The sequence below is a fragment of the Callorhinus ursinus genome, unplaced genomic scaffold, assembly GCF_003265705.2.
Source record: "Callorhinus ursinus isolate GAN/ISIS: 27379988/994484 unplaced genomic scaffold, GSC_fseal_2.0 scaffold24, whole genome shotgun sequence".
In the NCBI taxonomy this organism is placed as follows: domain Eukaryota; kingdom Metazoa; phylum Chordata; class Mammalia; order Carnivora; family Otariidae; genus Callorhinus; species Callorhinus ursinus.
In genome coordinates this window covers 17503225-17530576 of record NW_027397086.1, presented here as the reverse complement: position 1 = coordinate 17530576, position 27352 = coordinate 17503225, and the positions used below count along the sequence as shown (strand labels likewise).

The 27352-nt window shown below is 39.2% G+C and overlaps 1 protein-coding gene across 2 annotated transcripts in view; it reads left to right on the top strand.

Annotated features, from left to right (window-relative positions):
* The window catches only part of KIAA1958 (KIAA1958 ortholog), a 156814-nt gene extending 130740 nt beyond the window's left edge, over positions 1–26074 (top strand). For both annotated transcript variants that reach the window (XM_025888453.2, XM_025888454.2), the window contains 2 exons: positions 6039–6211; positions 17507–26074. In XM_025888453.2, the coding sequence (XP_025744238.1) occupies positions 6039–6211; positions 17507–18313 (980 nt within the window). In that variant the 3' untranslated portion in view covers positions 18314–26074. The remainder of the gene's footprint in view (positions 1–6038; positions 6212–17506) is intronic.
* Positions 26075–27352: the final 1278 nt, after the last annotated feature.

Genomic DNA, 27352 nt, shown 5'->3' with positions numbered 1-27352 from the left:
TCTTCTCTCTGAGTTCAGGCTCTGTTGCCTCCCACTGAAACTTATTTCTTGCCCCAGTCAGTTTTCTATACCCCTTACTGGGCAGGCTTCTTGCTTCACTCTAAGCCCCTACAGCCCCTTCAACACACACATACTCCAGGAAAATGGATGTCTATTTTGCTCTGCCCCACCAACAGCTTTGTAACTGAAAAGTTCAGGAAGAAAAGGGAAAAAAAAGAGGAAGAGAAGAGAAAGAAGGGAGAGAATTCTATAATTTCCATTTTGTTAATAGATTCTAACGTTCTAGTAAAATTCTCTATCCTTTCCTTATTTCCTTGAACATATTAAAATTATTTTAAAGTCCATGTCTGACAACTCCAGTAATCTGGATAATCACGTTGTCTGATTTTTCCCCTGTTTTTCATTCATTTGGTCTTATTTTATAGTATGTTAACTTGTTATTGAATTCTGGCCATTGTGTATGAAAATTTATTGAAGTTGTTATCCTTCCTCCAGAGAGGATTTAAATTTCTGCCAGCTAGCAAATAAGGTAGGCAGATCACCTTAATCCAGTTGAGACTGTTCTACATATCTTCCTTGACTTACACTGGGATTATATCTTGATAAACCCTCATAAGTTAAAATGTTTTAGGTAGAAAATGCATTTAATATGCCTAACCTACTGAACATAGCCTAGCCTAACTGACATGTGCTCAGAATACTGATGTTAGCCTACAGTTGGGCAAAATCATCTAACACAAAGCCTATTTTATAGTAGAGTGTTGAATATCTCACATAATATATTGAATAGTGTACTGAAAGTGAGAAACAGAATGGTCATGTGGGTACACAATGGTTGTGAGTCTATCGGTTGTTTACCCTTGTGATCACGAGTTTGACCGGGAGTTGTGGCTGTCTGCCACTGCCCAGCATCACAAGAGAGCATCCTACCACATATCACTTAACCCAGGAAAAGATCAAAATTCAAATTTTGAAGTACAGTTTTTACTGAATGCCTATCACTTTCACATCATTGTACAGTTGAAAAATCATCAAGTTGAACCATCGTAAGTTGAACCCTCGTAAGTCAGGGACAATCTGTATTTCCAGTTTTTCTTATTCTTAAAGTTAAGCCCTTCCTGGGTCTCAGATGAAAGCCTGTATTGTTACCAAGTCTTCTCCTCCTCAGAAGGCTCTGTTACTATTCTTGACTCCTCAGTGCCATGCAGTTTCCTTTTAGTGATTTTTCTGCTTGGTTTCTCTGCATCTTGCCTCTGCATGTTTAGCCTAGGAATCAGCAATTCCTGGAAGGAAAATTGCATGCAGAATGTTGGTTCACTTTTCCGTGGTTCCCTTCCTCCAGGACATCCAACTCTCAAGTACTGGCTGCTTATTAGCCTTGTACTTAAATATATGTATACTTGTTTCCCTGAGATTGCTGTAGACTTCAGGCTGCTTGTTTCTGTTTGGGCTCTATGACCTGCACTGCACCTCTTCAGATGATTGAAGAGGAAAACATGGTGATCAGTGCAGGACTCACTTCTGTGTGTTTCCCATCTCTCCAGGATTTTTGCTCCTTGAGTTCCAGTTAATTTTGTTTTCCAGTGCATTTTGTCTAGCCTTATTCTCAGCAGGAAAGGTAGTATAATACCAGCTACTCCATTATAGCCCTAAATGGAAGTCCTCCTGCCATCATTTTTAAGTTTTCATTTCTTTTATTAACTTGTTCTTGGATGCTATGTCTTTCATGATTGAAAATATCTTTATTTTGCCCTAGTGCTTGAATAATACCATAAGTAGGTAATAGAATTCTTCATTTTATAGTCTTTTCCCCTTACAACTCTGAGAAGACAGAGTCATTATTTTCTAGCATGTGGTCTCACAGATGAGAAATCTGATTCTTGTTACTATGTTAAAGACTTTTTCCCTCTTACCAGATAAAGATTATAGAATTTTCTTTTTGTTTATAGACCTTGGAAATTTCACCAAGATATGTTTATATATATCTTATATAAGAAGATATGTCTTCTTCAGTATGTATTTTGACAGTTCATAAACCTTAACACTCTAAAGATTAAAATCTCTTTGATTAGTGGAACTTTCCTTATATTATTTCTTTCACTATTTATTTTATTCTCTCCTCTCAGAATTTTTTCTTTTGAATTCTTATAAGCTAGATTTTAAATTTCCTGCCTCAGTCTTCTACGCCTCTTAACTTCACCCTCATAATTTAAAAACTGTTATGACTTTGCTTGCCTGCATTCCAGGAAAATTCCTTCCATATCACTAATTCGTCTTTTAGCCATGTTCATTCTAATACTCAGCTCTTCTTTTAAGTATTATGTTTTTTCAATCATTTTAAATTTCCTGGGTCTTTCTTGTTCTCCTATTTTTCCTTTTCCAATGAAAGCTGTTCTTGTTTTAAGGATGAATTATGCTCTCAAGTCTATGTAAAGATATATCTGTGATCTTTTGAATTTTTTCCCATTGGATTAATTTTATGGGAGAGTGGGAATATGGAATTAGTTGCTTTGCTTGTGTAACTTGGTAACTTTCATGCTTTTGGTTTTCCCCAGGTGCCAAGGGATGCTTGTTTGTGTGCTCACATTTTTTTTTAAAGATTTATTTATTTATTTGAAAGAGAGAGAGGGCAGGGGGAGGGGCAGAAGGAGAGGGAGAGAGAGTCTCAAGCAGAGACTCAGAGTCTCAAGTTGAGTGCGGAGCCCAACATGGGACTTGATCTCACTACCCTGAGCTCGTGACCTCAGCCAAAACCAAGAGTCCAACGCTTAACCGACTGAGCCACCAAGATGCGCCCGTGAGCTCACATTTTAAAATGAAAGTCTAGATTTATCATTACTGCTAGCTTACAGGGATTTCCTTAGATATTATTAAAGGCTCTTGTTTGATGTATCTGGACACAGTTCACTCTTGAAGGTAATAGTTGAGCACAGTGTTTTGCAAGTGGACTTTAGCCAGCTGTAATGAGTGGACAAAGAAGTCCCCGCAAATAGGTTTCTCTTCAGGGTGTGTAAGCTGAAAACAAGCTGGGAAGCAGGGAACTCTCAAATGTAGACTCGGGGAGTGTTACCTGACAGAGGGCATGTATTCAGCCATTTTTTGCTTTTTGTTTTTCCTTCCCTTTGTCCACTGGGGCTGCCTAGATATTCCTGAAGCAATGCCCCTTTTCTCTCTGACTCTGAGGGTGGCTTTTCACAGCGATTTCCCTCACTTTCCATACTGTGCTTGCTAACACCTATGCTGTAAATGATGTAGGTGGTAACCACGCATAGCAGGGTAATTGTTCAGATCTGGCCATCCTTAAAGGAAGTGCATGACCCCACAGTCCATCCCTGCTCCCATGGTCAGCTCTTCTGAACTTTGAGCTTGAAGTTTGCCTGTTCTCTAACGGAAAAAAAAAATGCAAATCCTTCTTTAGAGTAGTCCCCTCTTTCTCCTGTATTCAGTTGTAAGTCCTCCCTTTTGTTTATTTCTCCATCAATAGAGTCTCCTAAAAATTTCCTTGGCACCATAGCTCTACAACTTCTACTCAGAATTTTTAAAAAGCAATGTATTGGGTAAATTTATTTAATCTTTAAATACAATTATGAAAGAACCATATGTGTCATTTAATCATTTTCACACAATTTCTTTCCCATTATGTAAGCATTTGAGCGTTCTTTACGTTTCTCTGTATACTAGGATTTTGTTTTACATTTTCAGTGTACGGTCTCTGTCCTATGTTAAAAATGAAATTATTTAAGGCCATGGGATTGTTTCATGTAATAATTAAACTTAAACATCCTGTCTTACAGTGTGACTTTGCTATACTGAAATGATGGGGACTGTGCTGTGTTGCAAATAAATCTTTTGTTGTGGTTGTTTAAAAGCAAACAAACAGTGGAGCTGTAGTGGTTGTGTAAAATCAGACATAGTTCTCCTCACTGAAGATTAATACAAGTAAATGTTGGGAGCCGGGGTATACTTTTCATAAGTGGCTAATATCTAAATTGTATTCCATCCTGAAACTTTATCCATGTAGTACATGATTCCTTTGCTGTGGTGGCCAGAGCATCGAGTCAGTGGGACCCGAGTCCAAACCCTAGCTCTAGCACTTGCTAACTCCATGACTTGGGACAGCCCAGTGCCTGGCACAGAGAGGGCACCTTGGTAAATATTGGATGAGTGATGTATGAAGTTACTAAATGTATGAGGTTCAGTTTCCTTATCTGTAAAATAAGTATAACAACACAGTTGCTTAGCGATTACAGTAACTCTTGGCATATAGTAAGCATTCAGTTAACACTAGATGTAATGATAATAAATTTTGTACTAGAATCCTTTTATTGATATCAAGCAAGTCCCAGAAACAATGTGACTTATCTCAGTTTATGAGGGTGGTGAGAGGAATATACTCACATGACATGGTCACTTCTGCTAGTCTTTCTAGCATTGTTTATTTCTCTTTTGCTATAGGCATTTATTAAAGCAGATTGTGTGTTTAACAGTTCAACAGCAAACTTAAAGGGTAAAGACACAGTCTTAAGGAGCAATACAAACCAACTGGAGATCTTCTGGACACAATTCCATCACAGTTCTGAGGAATAATAAAGCAAAAGTGAGATACATACTGGAGAGAATAAGGGAGTTCGGTTCATATGGGGAAGGTTGTGTAGAAGTGAGTTTGGAATTGGAATTGGAGGTGGGAAGAAAAGACACTGGGGAGACCATGTGGAGATTTCTCAGGCTACAGTGGGGGAAGGTTGGTATGGTGTCTTGGGCTGGGGACAGCAGGTGCTGGTGGTTGGGAGTTCCTCAGTAGGGGCGGTGGAAGGTGGGGTGACTTAGGCAAAGTGGAACCAATTTGCAGATCACCTTGGTAATTGCACCAACTTTCCATTTTGCTATTTCTCAACCTCTTAATGCCTTTTTTGAACATAGAAACATTCCAGAGACGATCAGAACCATTAGATAAACTAGAGGTTGGCATTGTTTTCATTTTAAGGTGGTCCACCTTGTTGGGTTTTCTTTTTTTTTTTTTAAGATTTTATTTATCTATTTGACAGAGACACAGCGAGAGAGGGAACACAAGCATGGGGAGTGGGAGAGGGAGAAGCAGCCTTCTGCCAAGCAGGGAGCCCGCTGTGGGGCTCAATCCCAGGACCCTGGGACCATGACCTGAGCCTAAGGCAGACACTTAACGACTGAGCCACCCAGGTGCCCTGGGCTTTTTTTTTTCTTTCCAAAGACAACAATTTAAACAGTTTAAGTTTGGTTTTAGTAGATCACAGAGTATAAGAGAGGCCTAATGGTTATGGATTTGATTATCTCTTCGGTATCCAACAATTAAAGGGAAGACCAGTTTTCATCTGATTTAGCCTGGCAATTGCAATTTAAAATCTGGGTCTCCTCTGACGTCATGTGAGCCCCTCTGGCATGTTCTCCCTTCTTTCTCGTAAAATTAGTCTCACTTTGCCTTCCATTCTGATTCTAAGCTAGCTGATAGGTTGGGGAGTCAGGGTTTAAATATCTCTTTGTTCATTTGTGAAAAGAATCAAAGAAATATGCCAACACCATTTAATACAAGGCTGTCCAGGATGACACATTAGACACTACATTACAGAGAAATAACAGCTCTGCATACACTAAGGGTAAAGAGAAAGAATGTGTAACTTGTCTTCCCTTATGTCCTTCTATTTTTGTTGTTGTTATTGTTCATTTAAATGCCTTTTATTCCCAGTGAAAATTTTAGACAGAACATTCTTTGTTTTTCTGCATTCATTTTTTTTCCTTCATTTATTGGAATGCCTGCATTAGTGCATCAGTTGATATATATAGCAAAAGTACTAGGATCAAATGCAAGGTTACTGCATTGATTCCATGCTAGAAATATTGTTCCCTACTTTATTGATTCTAATATACATACACTTGATAGACATTTCATTTTTTAAAGTGTTATCTCTTAGGTGATTTCTGTTATTTAACATGATCCCAAGATATAATTCTCTAAAGAAGGGAATGGCAAATTATTTTAATGCTTTTATTGTTTTTGTTTCTAGCCTATTCTACTAAGCTCAACAAATTTCCTGTATTTAATATTAATGATGACTTGAATGATCTGTGTACCAGTGCAGTAAGCCCAAACACTACCAAAGCCACACGATATGCTCTGAATGTGTGGCGATATTGGTGCGTGACCAACGGACTCAAAGATCACACGGACATCACCAAGGTAAGAAACTCTTTTTTTTTTTTAAGATTTTATTTATTTATTTATTAAGATTTTATTTATTTATTTATTTATTTATTTATTTATTTATTTATTTATTTATTTATTTGACAGAGAGAGAGAGTACAAGCAGGTGGAGTAGCAGGTAGAGGGAGAAGGAGAAGCAGACTCTCTGCTGAGCAAGGAGCCCAGTGCGGGGCTCAATCCCAGAACTCTGGGATCATGACCTGAGCCAAAGGCAAACGCTTAAACAACTGAGCCACCCAGGCACCCCAAGAAACTCAAGCTTACTTCTTCACTTAGCCACTTTCACAGCTTCAAAGTGCTGGGTATTGTGTTAAGCATTGTGGGGAACACAGAACAGTTGCTTTTTGCTTGTGAAAACTTTGAAAGAACATGAAATCAAAAGAAAAATATACATAGTACAAAGCAGAATTTAATAAGTGTCTTATGGATGTACAGATCAGAAATGCCAAAAAATTCAGATGGATAAATTAATTTCAGATTGGTGAAACTAGTGAAGGAATTGATATTTAAGCGGTATTTTGGAGGAGAGTTAGAATTTCAGTAGAATTGGCTGAAGACGAGAGTCTTCTAGGCTGAGTGACATGAGGAAGAATAAGATTTGGAGGGATAGACTCACTTGCCTGCAGCAAAGATTTCAGATAGGGGAATAGTGGACTATAAAACCGGATTTTGATAAACCCTTAAACGCCAAACTAAAATCTTGTGAATATTGGGAAGCCGTTGAAGTTTTGTTTTATTTTTGTTTGTAAGGAGAGACTTTATCTGAAGGATTATTGCAGTGTGGCAGCAGGGAAGGGACTGTCAAAATAGGGAGAATGCTCTGACTATAAGATCTAAAGGGTTAAGCAAAAGGGAAACCACTGAAGTGTCTTTAACAGGGAGGAATATAGTGAAAGATATTTGGAAAAATTAATTGGAAATGATGAGCAAAAATTTATTTAGTATCCTTGGCCATCAGTTTCTCCAATTGCAAAACAAGCTCTTAAAATCTCTTCCAATTTGAAATGTTCAAGGTTGGTGAATGGAAGGAAATATTTTTGGACATGTAGAGACAGAATAAAAAGGCATATTTTGATTTGGATACACTGAGTCTAAAGCAGACACATGTCCAGATGGACATGTCCAATAAACAGTTGGGAATGTGGGATTCAAAACATGGGAGAAAAAGGGGCACATGGCTGGCTCAGTCGGTAGAGTATGCAACTCTTGATCTTGGGGTCATGAGTTCAAGCCCCACGTTGGGCCTAGAGCTTACTTAAAAAAAATAAAAATATAAATAAGCAAGCAAACATGGGAGAAATGCTAAAGCTGGAAGCATAGAATTAAAAGTCTTGCACATAGAGGTCATAACGGAAGCCCAAGGCAGGTGACATCTCCAAGTTTGGGTTATGTGTTTAGGGCACCAACAATAGATGAAATAAGAAATCCAGGTTTCTACTTCTGACAGCATGGTGCTCTAGATACTGTGAGGGGCCTTTCTGTTCTATCTGCAAAAAGGAAGGAAAACATCCACAGTGCGTGTGTGCGTGCGCACACACACAAGACAACTGGACCTGGAGCAGTGAGCAGTAGCACATATGAAAGGCGAGGTTCTCCCTGAGGGCATATATTGATAACATTCTTAAGAAAGGGAAGAGACAGATGCACGGAAGAACCCTTGATTTAGGAGAGGATGCTGAGGGGCACCTGGGTGGCTCAGTTGGTTAAGCAACTCAGAGTCCCGAGATCGAGCCCCACATCAGGCTCTTTGAAGAGAAACACCCAAAATATAGGGGATTGGGTTTTTTTGCAGATTAAAATCAACTAAATATGTGCTCATTAAAAAAAAAAAACAACAGAAACCACCAGCCACTCAAGGAAATAGATTGCCATGAATGAGTTTGCATAGAGAGAACAAACAATAGATTTAGACACCAAGGACTTTAGATAGTATATTAAAGACTAATATGTGTGAAATATTTATAGAAATGAAAAGAATTATACATTGAGCAAGCAACAACATAGTAACCAAAATAATCCAGCAGATTTGAAAATAAAGAATTTCCACTTGTGGCCATAGGGAGAAAAAGGTCCAAAATTACCCTTCTGCTGTAACAACTGGAAAACTGAGCACAATATGTGCAACAACTGTTTTCAGGTAGAACAGACAGCATAGGACTTGATCCCTTAGAGAAAGGTAACAAATGAGAGTACTGAGAAAGGTCTTGCATCAGATGTGGATAGTTAGCTCTAGACTAAGCTCTGCTCTAATCCCACCCACCAAAATTTAAATGCTAGACCTAGGTGCATGAGAAGGTGCTAACATCACTAATCATCAGGGAGATGCAAATCAAAACTACAATGAGATACCACCTCCCACCTGTCAGAATGGTTAGTGTCAAAAAGACAAGCAATAACAGGTGTTAGTAAGGAATGTGGAGAAAAGGGAACCTGGTGCACTGTTGGTGGGAATGTAAATTAGTGCAGCCACTGTGGGAAACAGAATAGAGGTTCCTCAAAAAGTTAAAATTAGAACTACCAAATGATCCAGCAATTCCACTTCTGGATATTTATGTGAAGGAAATGGAAACACTAACTTGAAAAGATTTATGCACCCCCATGTTCACTGCACCCTTATTTACAGTAGCCAAGACATGGAAGCAACCTAAGTGTCTACTGATGGATGAATGGATAAAGATTTTCTTTTTAATTTTATTTATTTGACATAGAGATAGAGAGAGAGGGAACACAAGCAGGGGGAGTAGGAGAGGGAGAAGCAGGCTTCCAGCTGAGCAGGGAGCCCGATGCAGAGTTCAATCCCAGGACGCTGGGATCATGACCTGAGCTGAAGGCAGATGCTTAACTGTCTGAGCCACCCAGGTGCCCCTGATGGATGAATGGATAAAGAAAATGTGGTTCATATATACACAATGGAAAATTACTCAGCCATAAAAAAAGAAGGAAATCTTGCTATTTGCAACAACATGCATGGACCTTGAGGGCATTATGCTAAGGGAAATAAGTCAGAGATAGACAAATACCATATGACCTAACTTATATGTGGAATATAAAAACAAAACAAAATCAACAACAAAAAACTAAACTGAATTCATAGAAAAAGAGAAAAGATAAGTGGTTGCTAGAGGTGTGGGGTGGGAGGGGGAAGGAGAGTAAAATGGGGGAAGGTGGTCAAAAAATTCAAAGTTCCAGTTATAAAATAAATAGGTCCTGGCAATTTGATGTACAACTTGATGACCATAGTTAATAATACTGCATTATATATTTGAAGTTGCTAAGAGAGTAGATCTTAAAAGTTCTCATCACAAGAAAAAGAATTTAACTATATCTGATGATGGATGTTAGCTAGACTATGATAATCATTTTGCAGTACATACAAATATTGTATCATTGTGTTGTACATCTGAAACTAATGTAGTGTTATATGCCAATTACATCTCAATTCTTCTAAGTAAAAAAAAAAAAAAGGCAAGACCCAGAAGGATTGAATGATTTTCAAGTAACTTAACTGTGTCCCAGAACAAAGCATAACAATATTTATAGGAACATAAAAATATCCAGAACCAAAGAAAAAAAATTCACAATGGCAACTAAACAAAAATTATCAGACATGCAAAGAAGCAAGAATATATCCCTTAAAGAATGAATCAGTCAGTCGCTTCTCGGCCTTTTGACTAAGATCAAGTGAAGAATGAATCAATCAAAACCACCCCAGGGGCGCCTGGGTGACTCAGTCAGTTAAGCGACTGCCTTTGGCTCAGGTCATAATCCCAGGATCCCGGGATCGCGCCCCGCATCGGGCTCCCTGCTCAGCAGAAAGCCTGCTTCTCCCTTTCCCTCTGCCTGCCCCTCTGCCTACCTGTGCTCTCTGTCTCTCTGTCAAATAAATAAATAAATAATATCTTAAAAAAAAAAAAGCCCAGATCTAACGAAGATTTTAGAATTAGCAGACAAGATATTAAACAGTTATTATAAAGAAGATAAACAAATGGCCAATGAGCACATGAAAAGACAATCAACTTCATTAGACCTCAGGGGAATGCAAATCAAAACTACATGAGATTCCACTTCACATCCAACAGGAAGACTACAATAGTAATAATTTAAAAAAAAAGGTAATAACAAGTGTTGATGAGAATGTAGAGAAACTGCAACTTGTACACTTCTGATGGAGCTGCTTTGGAAACAGTCTGGCATTTCCCCTCAAGTTAAACATAGAGTTACTCTTGCACCCAGCAATTCCACTCCATGCATATACCCAGAAAACTAAAAACATGTATCTGTACAAAAAGTCATACATAAATACATGTTGTAGCTTTATTCACAATAGACAAAACAACCCAAATGCCCATGAGCAGAAGAATAGATAAAATGTCGCGTATCCATACAATGGAATATTATCTGGCAATGAAGAGAAATGAAGTACTGATAGAAGTTTATATGAATGAACCTAGAAAACATTATATTAAGCGAAATAAGTCAGAAATAAAAGAACAAATATGTATTATTCCATTTATGTAAGATATCTAGAATAGGCAGGGTCATAATGACAGAAGGTATGAGAGAGGTTACCAGGGGCTTGGAGGAGAAGGAAATGTGGAGCTATTGTTGAATGAGTACAGTTTCTGTTTGGGATGATGAAAAAGTTCTGGAAATGAATAGTGGTGGGGATTGTGCAATGTTATAAATGTACTTAAAGCCACTGAATTGTATACTTACGGATGATTGAGATGGTAAATGTTGTATATATTTTACCACAATTAAAAAAAAACAAATCAGTAAAAGTGTAACTATTTCATCTTTATTAATAATAATTTTAAAATTCACCTGTTCTCACAGACCCCTATCAGCATTTCTTCATCCCCACTAACCTTAATCTTTTCTAGGCCCAAGAGTCTTGTCTCTCAGACTTTGTAGTTGTCTGTTACTGAGAACCTTTACGTTCCCATGCAGGAATCCCTGAAAAGAACCTAATTTCTCCACACTCTCCAAGGTTTAAATAAGTTCTGCATCCCAGGTGGATAAAATGTCCCATCTGTCCCATAGAGTGTGCCTTATCACTGCACTAGGATTTCTTAGTTTCCCCTGTGTTAGCTAGAGGAATAGATGAGAAAGAAGATAGATTTCAGTCTTTTGTAATCTATTCACCGGGGCGGCTCAAATTAAACATTTTTAATAATAAATTCTTAAGAAAGAGGTCAGTATCTTAGAGAATTAGCCAGTATTTAGTAAAAAGTAAGAATTGTGATATCAAAGCCCATATTCTTCAATCTCATTTTCTTGGTCTAGATGCAGGATATTTTTAATCTAGATGTGTCTTTAAAGATAGATAAAGGGGCACCTGGCTCTCTCAGTTGGTAGAGCATGTGACTCTTGATCTCGTGAGTTCAAGTCCCATGCCAGGCATGGAGCTGACTTTAAACAAAATAAAGATAGATATAGCTGGCAACAGACAAGGTGAGTAACAGCTCCTGATCTGGTTTGGTAGCTGGTGAGCCTCAAATTTAGTTGTTTGTTCAAGGGAGAAAGGAAAGAGTCAAATCAGACTTCAAAATATCATCTAAATAAGCAGGGTGCACACTGGCAGCCCCACTCTGTTATCTACTGTGTGAGTTCTACATAGTATTTTTCCTCGAGATTATTTTCATAAGTGTGGTCTGATCCTCACTGACCCATCTCCCTCGGGTTTGCTGCCTCACTGACTTAGACACACTGCTGGAAAACAGAGCATCCTGAAGTTCCACACCTATCTTTCTAAATAAAGTAAAATCTGATTAACTGCTAAAAATGAAGTCATTTTTGTTGTCAGCAAAGGTGACTTCAAGACTCATTCATTTCATTCTTTTAGAAGAGTACTTGCAGTTCATAAGCATTTCTCCACTTTCTTCATCCCCCTCGATAAGATTATCCACAGAGGGGTTTGAGGCATTCCCCAAAAGTAATTCTTGGTTTTACTTGTCTTTGAACTCTTTCAAGTGTGAGGGATTACTGTGTAGTCCTGAAACTTTAAATTTGCCGCACAAGTCAGCTATTTCTTATTCTGTTCTTTTGGGAGTCATCCTACCCTATGACCAAGCTCTTACTTATTTTTGGTCATTTTTACCTCAGGGAAACCAAGTTTATAATCCATGGTGAATTTTGACGTGGTAAATCCATACAGAGTTGTTAATGAAGAAAAATAGTTTCTCACAATATCTTTATAACAAATCAACAAATTGAAGACCTTGGTAACCTGGGCAAATAACCACCAACGAAAACTCAGTGAAAACTAAGAAGGCAGCCAAAGTGGGCCAGAACAAATGGTTTCTTGTGTGCAAACAACATAAATTTTGTGACTTGACATTTCTCCCAGAATTGCTGTTGCTGTGGTTTTACTTTGAAACCTGTGGTATTCTATGTAAATCAAGAAAAATATTCTGCATCTTACGTCAGCTCGGTTCTCCTGACTGCAAGGTTAATTCGTTGACTTAACCCACATGTATCAGTTCATTGTGGATCACTGATGTCCTGCAGGCCTTCTGCTAGGTGTGAAGACCCACCTGGTCACGTAGAAGACGTAGTTTTTGCCTTCAGGGAGCTCTCAGTCCATGTTGAGAGACAGACATATATAAAAGAGGCTGTGCAATATGAAGAGGGCCATAATACAAATTTAAATTAGGTGTTGTGGGATCCTAGGTGAGAGAGGAACTTTGCTTAGGGAAGCCGGAAAAGCCTTTATTGTAGACAGCAGAATTTGAGCTAGAGCTGAAATAATGAACAGAGATTTTGCAAATAGAGAAGGTTTAGAGAAAAAAGCATTCTGGTCATAGCATGCATAAAGTCTTAGAAGCCTAAGAGGATCTGGTGGTTCCTGTGAATGGCACAGAGTTCAATGAGGCTGGAAAATAAAGTACAAAGAGAACAGCAGATTAGGCTACAGAAAGAGTATGTGTGTACCAGTTAACTATTGCTGCAGAACAAACTGCCCAAACGCTTAGGGGCTGAAAGCAACATTCATTTTATTTGCTCTTGATTCTATGGGTTGTTCTCACCTGGGAGAACCTATAAGACCAAAGCAGATAAAAGCAGCATCTCTGAAGCCTTAGTTTGGAATTCACACATTGTTACTTCTGCCACCTTCTTTGGTGAAGATAAGTCATGGCCAGCCCAGATTCCAAGGGTGGGAAAATAGATCCCATCTTTTGATGGGAGGAGTAGCAAAATCACTTTGCAGAGGTGTGTGGGAACAGGGAGGGGAGGAGATGTTGTGGCTGTCTTTGCAAACAATATACCGGAGGGTGAAAGCAAACTGTAAAGTCTTGCTTACAAGGTGAACAGTTTGAAATTGATCCTAAGGGCAACAGGAAGCTATCAGAGGTTGTTGTTGTTTTAAAGATTTATTTATTATTTTAAGGAGAGAGAGAGAGTGGGGGGGGGCAGAGGGAGAGGGAGGGAGAGAGAATCCTCAAGCAGACTCCCTGCTGAGTGAGGAGCCAGACGTGGGGCTCAATCCCAGGACCCTGAGATCATGACCTGAGCTGAAATCAAGAGTCGGCCACTTAACTGACTGAGCCATCCAGATGCCCCTCAGAGGTTGGTTTTTTTGTTGTTGTTGTGTTTTGTTTTGTTTTTAAGTACCACGGTAATAAGGTTTTCTGCTTAACATCCCTTATTAAGGAACCCTTCCTCTCCTACAATCCCCATGGTTACTGAAGAAGCCATCATGTTAGTACAGTGCCTACCTTTTGATCAATTGTTTATATCAGGAATGAACTAACCAGAATCCTTTCTTTAGATTTTTTTCTACTATAGATACTGTAGATGAGAATTGAACATTGCCAGTAGCTGACTGAGGCTGTAAGATGCAGATCTTAGGGAGTGCTAGGGAGTTATGTTTTAAGCTATATAAGAAAGCCACTCTGCACAGAGAGGCAGAGATGAGAGGCAGAGTCCTGATGGTCTTGGAGTCCACTAAATCTGACATCCCTCTTTCCCTAGGCTTCTTCAAATGTGGCTTAGCTCTCAGACCAAATGAATCCCAACTAATACAAAGAGAGGTTAACACCTGCAAGTAGGGAGTTGGAAGTGACAACATAAAAATCTGAAACCAGTTGAGTTTGAGGGTCATGGTTATTTTGACTGGTTTTTACTGGTATATAAGAAAGCTGTTGCTTTTCATATTTTGTATGTAGCTACCCTACTGATGGCTTTTCAGTTGGAATCTCTTGGAATTTCCTAGACCAACAATCAGATTATCAGAAAACAATTTTATTTTATCTTTTTCCTTTAGTATATACACATATACATATGCACGTATGTGTGTATGTGTGTATGTGTGTAATTTTTTTTTCTTGTTTTGCCTGTTTTTATATAAACTCCAAAATATATATATATATATATATATATAGTATCAGATATTCGGCAAGTTCATCCTGTTCCTGACTTTATAAAAAAAATTCTAATGTCTCCATCTTAGGTATAATTTTTATCGTTCTTGTCTGTAAAATACTCTTCACCGTAGTAAGAGGATTTTTTCTTCCAATCTAAATTTAATTTGAATTTTAAAAAATTTGAAATAGATATCAAACTTCCAAGTAATTTTTCAGTAATTAGCAAGTTCGTATTACTTTCTCTATAAGTAAGTCAGTTATATTAACATATTTATTAAGATTGAATCATCCTTACACTCTGCAACAATCCCTACTTGTCTTGATGTAGTACTGCTTTCCTGCAGCTCTGAATTTGATTTGATAATATAGGCAGTCCGTGTTTTTTGTGGTACCATGTTAATTGCTACTCTGGATTTCAGAGTTGTGTATCAGAGGCTTGTCCTCATTTTCCAAGGTTATGACATGCACCGCTCTTACTTAACATAGCACTGTGCAAAACGAAAATTGCCTGTTTATGTTTATATTCATATACTTTTTTTTGGTATATCTGTTAGATTTGAATTGGAGAAAAATGAAGACCCTTTCTCTTTCCTATGCTCCAAAACTGTTTAAATACAAAAGCTAGGGGCGCCTGGGTGGCTCAGATGGTTAAGCGTCTGCCTTCTGCTCAGGTCATGATCCCAGGGTCCTGGGATCAAGTTCCGCGTCGGGCTCCCTGCTCCTTGGGAGCCTGCTTCTCCCTCTGCCTCTCTCTGTCTCTGTCTTTCATGAATAAAAATAAATAAATAAATACAAAAGCTAAATAGACTCCATAAAGCCATCTCCTTAGGAGTGATATACATCTCTGACAATAATTTCACTATTTTAGGGCACTTCAGATCTTTTACTTCTTTTTTTTTTAAGATTTTATTTATTTATTTTTGAGAGACAGAGAGAGAGCACAAGCACGAGCAGGGGGAGGGGCAGAGGGAGAAGCAGACCCCCCCCCCCGCCAGCTGAGCTTTGAGGAGCCCAAAGCGGGGCTCGATCGCAGGACCCTGGGATCATGACCTGAGCCAAAGGCAGACGCTTAACCAACTGAGCCACCCAGGCGCCCTCTTTTACTTCTTATTGAACCAGCTTTGGTAACTGAAAATTGTTCAGGTCACCTAGATTTTCAAATTAATATATATAAAGTATATAATGTTCTTTCATATTTTTGATTCATTTTCTATAGTTACTGTCTCATTCCGGATATTGTTTAAATGTATATTTCCGGGCACCTGGGTGGCTCAGTTGGTTAAGCGACTGCTTTCAGCTCAGGTCTGATCCTGGAGTCCCGGGATCAAGTCCCGCATCGGGCTCCCTGCTCGGCAGGGAGTCTGCTTCTCCCTCTGACCCTCTTCCCTCTCGTGCTCTCTGTGTCTCATTCTCTCTCTCTCAAATAAATAAATAAAATCTTTAAAAAAATAAAATAAAATAAATGTATATTTCCTTTCCTCTTCTTTCTCTCTCTCTCTTTGCTCAGCCCTTCTGGAAGTTTGTCAACTTTATAGGTCTTTTCAAAGATTACATATTTTCATTTTTAAATTCAAATTTATATCTCTTCTAGTTTATTATGTTTTATTTTTATTGATTCACTTTATTATTTTTTAATTTGGTTTACTTTCTCTAGCTTTTTGAGCTGAATAATCAGTTTGCTTATTTTCCATACAACTTTCTAAAAAAGTCATTCAAGACTGATGTTATGAGAGTGTATTTAGCATATCTCATGCATTTTGATATGGAATGTTTTCAGTTTGGTTTGTTTTTAATCTCTAAGTCAGTTTTTATTTTCTGTTTGACCCAAGGGCAGTTAGAAGAATGAATGTTACCAGTCCAGTTTCTACTTTTAAAAAGTTTTCTGTTGAGACTTTCTTTTGTCCTAGAATGTGTACTTGGCCTGAAAGGACTATGAGCAAAGTCTGGTTTTCTCTTTCTAGCTCCCTCTTGAAAATAAAGCCTGGGTGGCTCACTCAGTTAAGCATCTGCCTTTGGTTCAGGTCATGATCTCAGGGTCCTGGGATGGAGCCCGAATTGGGCTCCCTGCTCAGTGGAGAATCTGCTTCTCCCTCTGTCCCCACCCCCCGCCCCTGTGTGAGCACAACTACTCTCTCTCAAATAAAATAAATATATATTTTTTAAAAGTTAAAGAAAAGAAAGCTCTCTCAATGCCGAGGCTTTCTTTTCCCACCATATCCAAGTGAGGAGCTCTCTCTGTCAGTGCAGTCATTAAGCTTTTCATATTTTTTGAAAAAGATATTTGCAACCCTATGGTTCATTAAACCAGTGATATTTCAGGGCCTATTCAGATACATTCAAGTGAAGAATTAAGGTCATGAACTTGCTCTGCAACCCAGACATACCCATTGTCTTTCCCTAACGGTGCCGTGTTTAGTGCCCGCAGGACTCCATAGTATGTGCAGATTTTGAGGAAATTAATGCTGGGAGGATTCAGAGTTTGTAAATTTCATTCACAAATTCTTTAGAGAGAATGGTTGGATTTTACTGAAGGAGAGAGAAGGAAATGATTTGCTAGAAAAAAGAAAGGCTTTCCAGAGAGGAATAGAATAGTGAAAGTTACACAGGCCAATAATCATAATTAGTATATACATGTATATGTGTGCGTACATGTATGTGTGTTCTGCACTATTTACAAACCATTTCATATCCCCTACTTTATTTAAGCATTACAATAATCCTTCGAGAACGTCTTGATTATCATGTCCTCATTTTGCTGCTTGAAACACTGTGGTTCCAGGTATGGAACTGAGATCTTCCATTTGAAATTCTTTCCCTGTATCAGGCCGGGAGGATGAGGAGAAGGAAGGGGTCTGGCTCTTTGGGTGTCCTCAAATGTGTAACCTCAGTGTTTGTCTCATTTGAGATCCCCGCAGCGAAGTTGAACGAGCTGCTCGAGAATTTTTATGTCACCGTTAAGAAGAGTGACGGTTCCGACTTCCTGGCCACCTCGCTGCACGCCATTCGCCGAGGCCTGGACCGCATCCTGAAGAATGCAGGCGTGGGCTTTTCCATCACCAGCAGCACCTTCAGTTCTTCCACCAAGAAACTCAAGGAGAAGCTGTGGGTGCTGAGTAAGGCAGGGATGTCAGGGGCCCGTGCTCGCAATATTGTCTACTTCTCTCTTTCCGACGAGGAGGAGATGTGGCAGGCAGGGTGTTTAGGTGATGACAGTCCTGTCACTCTCCTGTCCACTGTGGTCAAGTACAACAGCCAGTACCTGAATATGCGGACCCTGCAGGAGCATGCAGATCTGATGTATGGTGACATTGAGCTGCTCAAAGACCCACAAAACCAGCCCTATTTTGCCCGGACAGACAGTGTCAAGCGGGAGAGCCGCAGTGGTGCCACAAGAGTATGCCACGGGAAAATCTACCATGAGCATTCTAGGGGACACAGACAGTGCCCTTACTGCCTCCTCTACAAGTACATGTACACCCACCGGCCACCCACCCAAATGGAGGCCAAGTCCCCTTTCTACCTCACGGCCCGGAAGGAGGCCACAGACATGGGCAGCGTGTGGTATGAGGAGCAGAGGATGGGCCTGCGGTCTCTTCGGGGGATTGTTCCAAACTTAGCCAAGAAGGTCAAGCTGGAAAATTGTGAGAACTTCACCTTTGTCTCGTTTACTCAGGTCTCCAGGAGGCTTGGCTCCCACAGTTGCTGTCAGTGAGTCTTCCCTGACAAGCAAGAGCTCCCTTAGGCAACCGCGGCCAGAGCTCTGGGGTGGCAGGGAATGACAGTGACTTCAAGGTCAGGCTGGTCTTGGTCAGGGGGACCTGCTATTTCTTTGACTTTGGGTGTGTTTTTTTACCTGAAAGTAGAGGAATCTGAATAATTAGGGTATTTTATCCAAATGTGTGTCACCTTTGTTAAATTATAGAATCTAACACCATGTATAATTGTTCCATAAACAAGAGTGAGGAAGTTCATTTTATCTAGTGCCTTTTTAGCACAGATTTTCTTAAAAAAAAAAAAAAGAAAGAAAGAAAAAAGGAGACTGTTTAAGTAGTCATTAAAAAAAATAATAATAAACTCCCAGTAGCCTAGTAGCTTTAGAATGTTATGAAGACTCTATATGCTTTGTTGAATTACACTCACAATGAGGAACTGGAAGGAGAGAGGCAGACACATTAACTATTTCCAGGAGAAAAATTGCACTCGACCCTCCTCTCTCTGTTTTGTTGATGGATAGTTTGGTTCTGCAGAGCAAGCAGCTTTGCCTGATAGAAGCTGGTGGAGCTGCCTGCACTCAGTAGTGCTGATGGGGAGGTGGGGGCCGCCCCCACTGCTCTCAGCATGGGCAGCGACTTGATCCCTGCGTCAACGGGGACAATTTTAGTTTTATGAAAAAAAGATGAATGCACCAGACAATGTTTGGGAGAGCAAGGTTTCCAGTGAACTGGGTGGTTTGTACCATGAGGGAATTTCCAGTAGTAGTGGCTTGGAAAAAGCGATCTGTAATCAAAATATGAAAACCTCCTGAAGCAGAAGTGCCTACGTGTTCTTTCTCAGCACCACATGAAAGCTATTTCCATTTGAGCCTTTTTTGGAATTTTTGAAATCTGTCCTTCGTGTCATACAGTTGTCCCGTCAGCATCTAGCACCAGATCTGTAAAGTAACTAAAGGTACTTTTCAGGCTTCACCAGGAAAATCCAACAAAGCAAGCTGCAAAGAAAACAAATCCCCAAACATGTTTATGAAAGTACTTTGGAATATGTTCATCAAAGTATGATTTTTTCAGCCACGATAGATGTCATCATTTTAGGTTGGCCCTAGTGTGTGGGACATGATGATGGAGGCAGCCTGCCAGGTAAGCAGACTCAGCATTAAGGACATGCGTGTAAAAATCAGAGCATGATGATAGGCTATTGATGCACTCAGGTAAACTGCAGCCTGACCACATATTATGGAAACATGAGCAGAATTTTCTGATAACCACTCTGAATGACAAGTGAAAAAGGAGCCCAAAGAGTGCTAATCTATAATAACAATAATTTACAGGAATCTTTATGTTGTATTTGAGGAAAGACTGCTACAAGATTATGTTCCTGTGTGTGCTTTCTAATCCAAAATTAAAATTCCAGTATAAATTTATGTTGCAAGAGTCCTAGAATCAGTCCTAGTTCTTTTTCAAAACATTATTGTAGTATTTATTTTAATTAATTGTTCTTAAAAATCATTCACCAGTCGTTGAAATATGTAATACATCCTTTACCAGAAAAGACTCAGCCAATGCTGCCTTAAGGTTTAATGTTGTTCCCTTTTTAGTTAAACTGCACATTTATAATTTTGTTTACTAGTTGATCTTTCCTGAGTATGGGTTAATTTTGGTATGTCTCCATGTGTGTATAAATAACAGGTAATATTTAATAATCAGTGTTATGACCTGATATTGCATACTATTCTGTTGTGATTTCCTGTAGTGGTTTTAGGGTTTTGCTTAAAAAAGAGACACAAAACATTAGGTGTAGTTTTCTTTAGTTTGCTAAGCACCCAAAGGATATTTTGTTTGTGGAAAGCAGATGGTGATTTTTCCTGTCAGTTCTGTACTTAAACAGAAATATAACCCATGTGAACAATGGGGCGGACAGAGCCTGCAGACTAATTAAATAAAACCTCCGTTTTTATTTTAAATGGATTCAAGAGGAAATCACTATTAGGAATCACTGGGATCTTTTCAGATTTCAACATTTCCATAAGTAGCAATAACTGACCCAGAGGTTGTCATCCTTCTGTTGACAGGGGCTTTTCATCAGCTGAGTAACCACCTCTGCCGCACATTGGTTGCTTATCACTGTTTGATGTGCTGTAAATCCCCAGAGTTCTGAAGTGAATGATTATAATAAAAAATCAGGAGGTGGAATCTTCAGTGATATCTGATGGAATGAAAGAATTGTATCTCAGCATCCTAAACGCCATGCATTTCATGCCTCCCTTGGGGAGTGGGAGGGAGAAAGAAAATGCATTTAGCAGGTGCTACTTGGCACCACCCGTTGAACGAGGTACTTTTTTTACATGTTTGTGTTAGGTGTCTGTGTGTGTCACACACACTTGAAATTTATATGTGGTGATGCCTGGTAAACCTGCTAACATGGCAAAGCACCTCTTCTTTGTATGGCCATGTCCGTCCTCAGAGGATCTGAAGCGGGGATGGAGTAGCTAGTTCAAGGGAGCCACCCTCACTCATGCCCACTGGGGGACTCCCTGATTTTCTGCTCTTGGCTAAGCCAGGAGAAAGGAGAATCCCAACAGAAGGGGGGGGTAGATTAAGGACATTTTCTCCACTTACCTTTATTTATTTATTTATTTTACTCAGAAGTGGGAACGAATATCAGGAACTCACAAGCTCACCAAAGCACAAGTTGCCTTTGGCTCGGCATTGGGAACAGTAGAGCTGTAGGTATTAGGGAGGACCTGTGGAGCACTTTGGGCGAGCTCTTGCCCACAGCACCCCCTCTGAGTCTGCTCTAACATGAGCCCTGCTTGCTTGGTACCTCCTCTCCAGAATCTAGCAGGTCTCCCCTTGAAAGTGTATCCCGGCAGAGGTGATAGGGGGTCAACTTGGAAGGGTGTGATCCCATTAAATGTAAAGGGTTTAACACAGCACTAGGTGCATAGTAAGCATGCAATATATATTAGCTATTTTAGCTACAACTTTTGGTAATAGTAATAATTAATATTATTCAACTAATCTGCATCACATCATTTATTTCTTCCATTGTGGAGATTCTCCCTCCTTTAAACTGTTAAACTTGAAGAGGAAACCAAACCTGATAATCTGGTCACATGTATGCCCATAAATTCTACCTCCAACACAGCCAAGCCCTGATGCCTCAGCTGTAAGCAAAAACACGTGAAGAATGGAGATGCCTTAAGAGGCTTTATGAAAAAGCTTTTGCATTGTTTAGTGTGTTTGCAAAGGGGAGTATTATGGAAGAACCTTACCAAAGTTGTGAAAGAAATGGTCTTCTTGGTTGTGTGGCATTTTCCAGCTCTCCTTGGATTATGTGCCGTATTAATCTTGCCCTGATTGATAAATGGTGTTTGAAGAAATGTGAAATTCTATTACTTTGATTTTTATTTCAATTCGGCTTTCTTAAAACGATCGAGCACTGTATCTCAGCATGTTCATAGACAGTCATTGGGAGAATCTGGACAAAATAACCTTCATGTGGAAGCTGAAGCCTCCTGCTATAGTAGAAAGAGAACTTGACTGGGAGCTCCTTCCCTACTCACTTGGCAATTCTGGTCTAACTTCCGTCAATGATAAAGTGGGATCATTGGAATGGATCATCTCCAAAGTGAACAGTATTACAGTTCCTGAAGCCCATATAGTTAGGAAGTAGCAAAACTTGGAAACAACATTCCTAATTCTTCAAGGTCATATAGTGAATCTCCTAAATTTTAAGAGCTTCTCACTCTATTGGAACACTTTCTTTTGAAAAAATACTTTTCTTCAATTTAGGCATCGATAAATGCAAATGACAAAGACCTCGAAGTTACTTCATTTTCTCTACATGAGATCCAATTTTGTCTAAGTTAGGGCCCATGCACATTTAGAAACGGTTAACAGTCCTGAGCAGAAGAATATATTAAAAGTTTCAAATTCACATATCTTTAAATGTTTCTGCTTTGGGGTTGAATTTTTATGCTCTATATTAAAAGAAAAACATTCTATGGTTTAGTCAGTGTTCTTAAAAATCTTTGTTGTTTTTTTCTCCAGGTGAATTAACCACCTTAGCAGAAACATGAGTGGAGGGAGAGTTGGGTAGTGACCTAAGGACACAACACACTCCCTTCCTAAGAGAAGAGAAGGCCGTGTGGGGTGATTAACTTCTCTCTGGGAATTCCTATGTATTCCGTGTCCATGAATTCTGACATCACAGGATTTCCCAAAACTCCTTTGAGGGAGGCTGCCCATCCTTCTGGCAAAGTTTGCTTATTACGATGATGATTTTATGTACTTCTAGTTCTTCACAGTCCAAGAAGTCCAGAGATGTTTCCCATGTTTAGTTGGTTGACCAGAATCAGATTTCTGTGCTCAATTAAAGTGCTATATTAATCTAATGCAGCTGATATGGAAGTTAATTTCAGGAAATATTTATTAAAACCAAAAAAAAAAAAAGATCACTGGGTTATATTGGATGCATATTGCTTCCATTACTGTTAAAAGCAATTGGATAGATCCCTCCCTCACAATGAGAGGAGAATGAGCTCCTAAATATTTTATGGTCAATATAACTGATTTGATTAATTTGCATTTAACTGTCGTTATTGTTACAGTTCAAAAAAGTTTCTAGAAAGTTCACATTTGACTAACACTGTGATAAGTGCTTTCTCACAGCTGCCTCATATTCTCATTTAATCTCACAACAGCTCTGCAAGGTAGGCCTAAGTATTACCGTGTTACTTATTGAGAAACCCAAGGCTCAGAGAAATTAAGTAAATTTCTCAAAGTCTCACCAAGCTTGTAAGAGGGAGAACTTAAGTTTGAACCCAGGTCTTCTAACTCCAAATCTGGTGCTCAATCCATGAGACAAAACTGCCTTCTTTGGGGCTACAGAGGGTCCATTTGTCACAGAACTTTTAAAAAAATTAAACACAATTTCTGTCTGTTGAGGAAATACTTCATTTCTCAAGTCATACAGTGGCACACCTCATATGTACTCTTACTAACTGATTGGTCACTTGGTATGATTTAGCAGTTCCTGGAAAGCCTCATGGCTTTCTGTGAATGTTCTGCCTATTGAAAACTTTCTGTACTTATCCAATAAATAACTTGTATTACTTATTATCTACCCTAAAGGGCAGACAGTCATGCCCTCCTTATCCACTGCGCCATATGCCCACAAAAGAGAGTTGACAAACACTCACGTGGACAAATAACACAACCAAGGGCAGATACTGGATCTGCGAAGAAGATCATGTTTAAGGATGGTATATAGAGAAAAAAAACAAAAAGGAGTATATAAAAAAAAATGACTGAACCAAGGAAATAAACAGCTTCCAAGAGTATTTGAAAATGAAAGTGGTCTACTGCGAGAAATAAGAAAATGGTAGGATTCTTCTTATTGTAACTGAAGGAACAGAATTGCTTCTGTGCAGCAATAGTTAGACTGGGAGTTGGTTTAGAGAAAAAGGCGCTAGAATAAAATGAAAAAGATGAGAAATTAGAAAGAAGGATTGCAAGGAAGCTTAAAGCACAGATTACAATCCACACTGGAAGCAGAAAAGAACACGACTGAGCTTAGAAACACTCAAATCAATAATGTGAAGGACAGACTTGAGATTTTCTTCTTCGTGTTCTTTCAAAAGAAATAAGAGATGAAAACAATGAGGAAAGATAATGGATTTGGAAGACAGAACATTAGCTAACATTCCTGAGTTTTGCTTTCCTGATGGAAAAACTGTATTGAGAAAAAAATATATCATCAGACTATAAAAATGAAATCTTTCCTGAACAGAATGAAAATCTGTGTATGTAGGGTGAAAGGATTTGCTGCATTCCAGCACTCACCCCCACCCCAGAAAAGGGAAAAGAGACTATACCCATGCACCTCCTGGCAAAAATTTACTAAGGATAGAGAATGAAAAATCCTGTCAGAAAGTAACAAGTTGCCTACCAGAAAACCAAAGAGCTTTCTGGCTTCAACCTTCTGCTCTATAGCACCAAATGCCAGGAAACAATAGGGAATTGGGGGGGAGGGGGAACACTGTGGAATTCTGGAATTTGATCCACATTAAGAGACAAAAGGATTTTTAGTTATAACAAGTATTCAGGAAATAAACCATCTATGAATTACTCTAATAAACTGTACTGTAACCTATAAAGTTTGGTTTAAAAAAGAGCAATTTTTGCTTAATGTAATTTCAAGGGACTCTGGGGATATTAAACATCAGATCATTTACCCACGAGAAGAAGGATATGTCTGCTCTTAAATAGGTAATATGGCTGGAAACCACATATCTAAAAGTGCCCAAAGCCCTCACCTGAATGGGCTTCCCTAACGCAAGAAAATGTACCTGAAAATAATCGTCATATCACAGCATCATGTTCCTTCATTTTTATTACTGAAGTGATGCGTTGTCATGATCGTATAAATAGAAAATTCAGATACATTCCTTACAAATAGAATTTAAATGGCCCTCAGTTTCCTCTGCTCCCACCTAAAATACTATTCTGAGCGAGATTCCCTCGCTTCCAAGTGAGAAAAGGCAAGGGGTCTGAGTGCCTGGACGAGAGCTTGCCGAGGCTGTCCCGCGTGCTCATCCCCTCTCCTCAAATCCAGAACTAACAACAGGTGCCGAGTTAGAAAATCATGGAATTTATATCTGTGTTTTAAAAAAGAACCAGGGAAAACAAACCTTGTTTTAGAATATAAGGAAAGTTCCGTTTCAGCAGCAGGAAGCTGGCCTGGGGCAGTGACCGAGCTTTCCCTAGCTGGACTCAAAGTTTTAAATGCAGATATTAAGGGAATAGAAGCAGCTAACCACCGCCACCACCCTACCCCCACCCCCCCACCTCCCCCACCCCACCAAACTAATTACTTCTGGAGTCTCACGTCAGCGTTAGAACTGAAGCTGGGTTCTTTTGTTTGGTTTTTCATTTGCTTGCACTGGAAGGACTTGAAAAGACCCAGGAATGTTGAGTATCATTGGCCTTAATGCTCAGTTCCTTCCTGGCAGTCTAAAGGTTTATCAGTGCCCCCAAGTTTCCTTGCGATTTAAACTCTAAATTAAATTTTCAACACAACCAGCATGTTTGCTTTAAATTTAGCAATAGAATGGCTAATAGGTTGCTTTGCATTTGCTTCGTTTTTCATTCTGAAGCTCAGCAAACCTTTTCCAGATGGAGAGAGTCTCTTCTGGAGAGGTTCCAAGTGTAAGCTTTTCCAGGGTCCCCTATTGCTTGGCTGTGACTGACAAAAGTCTGTTCACTCTAAGGACTTAGATGAGAAATTCAATGCTTTTCTTTAAAATTTTAAATATTTTCTATGTGGCTATATGTTCCAAATGATGGCAACAAAGCTGTGTCCTAATGTTTTCACTGTTCTGGGTATGTTGGGTTGGTTTTGTTTTTTTGTTTTGTTTTGTTTTGTTTTAGTGTAGAGGAGGATAGCCATCATTTCTTAACACTGGAAACATCATTCTGAATAATATAAGAAACGGTCAGTAACTTGAACGGTTTTAATGTACCATTTTCAGCTTTTTCTTTCTTCCCCCGCTGATGTCTGCATGTGGGAGCACACGTGCGGGGAAGCCCATGTGGCATCTGTCCTTTCTTGTTCGTCTAGTTCAGCTCTCTATCCGATAGTCCATTAGAGTCTGTTAACAATTTGCAAGGTTTGGCGTTTGGTTTTGTTTTTTAAGTTGTTTGGTTTATGTATGTGCAGCTTGACTGTTTAACCAGATTTTTGAAAATAAAAAAAATTAATGTCTATTTTACGTCTGTTTTATTAAAATAACTTAGTTATTGAAACTTAATCAGCAGTATGTATGGTTTCTGAATGTTTTTTATTTTCGTATCACATTCCTGGAAGTAACACTTTCCTTTGTAGTTTGCAGCGTAAGGACATTTTGAGCAGTTCTTTGCCCAGATGCTCCTGAGCTAATTAATGCCCTGAGTGAAATTGTTCTGGCTGACCCTCACTCTGGTTCTCCGACTTGGATTTCTCCACTGGGAGTCTGGGAGCCCATTTGGAAAGCCCTTGTAGGTGACTGTATATTGTCCATGATATATGTGCCTCTAATTAATGTTTTTCTGCTCTCTAAATTATTATTTTTGATTTTGGGAGAGTATATTTAATCCTGAAAGCCTTTAAAAGAGACATTTACAGGTCTAAATCATTCCTAAAAAAACAAGTTTCTGAAAAATCTGTCCAAATGGGTAAGATGGTGATAATGCTGAAACGATGAGATGTTTCATTGAGAACTATTGACCCTCAGGCAGACTGCCTCTCTTCTCATTGTCCCACTTAGAGCAATGATTTCTTAAGTTTTAGACTTCTGGACTAGTTTGAAAATTTAATGGAAGCTATAGACCATTTTCTCAGGAATATATACATGCAGCATTTTACACACATAAACCCAGGCTTAAGTACTCCTGCATTCGATTTTTTTTTTTTTTTTAAAGAGCTGCCTTTTTGAGATGTAGTCTAAAAGATTTAAGGATTTGCTTCAACATAATCCAGAGGGGTAGAGTCGCTGGAAATGTAGATGATAGGCAAATTGGCTTAGAATAAGATCACTGTTAAAGCAAGTCAAGGGGTACATGAGGGTTTGTTATACTCTCCTCTGTTCTTTTGTATATGCTTGAAATTTTCTATAAGGAAGAGTTTAAAACAACAACAGCAAGTGCCTGGAGATTCTGCAACCTTCCTCACGGATCTCATAGAATCACAGAATCTTCTGGCTGAGAGGAACGACCCGAGGAGAGATGAGAGTAAGGATGCTGGCAAAGCCAGGTAAGACCCCCGCACAACACCTGAGAGTGATTTTCAGGCCCGAATGCTGGGTTGGAGCAGGACTGGCAAGAACCAGTGACATTTGAATTGTTACTAGTAATGCGACCTCATTTGCACCCACCAGATGGGACACATTTTGTTCTCTCCCTTTCATGCAGAAAGTAGCTCCATGGAAATCTTGGGGGGCTGATTCTGGCAGCTGTAAGAGAGTGGTAGTCATGACGTACAGATTGAGATGGGATCT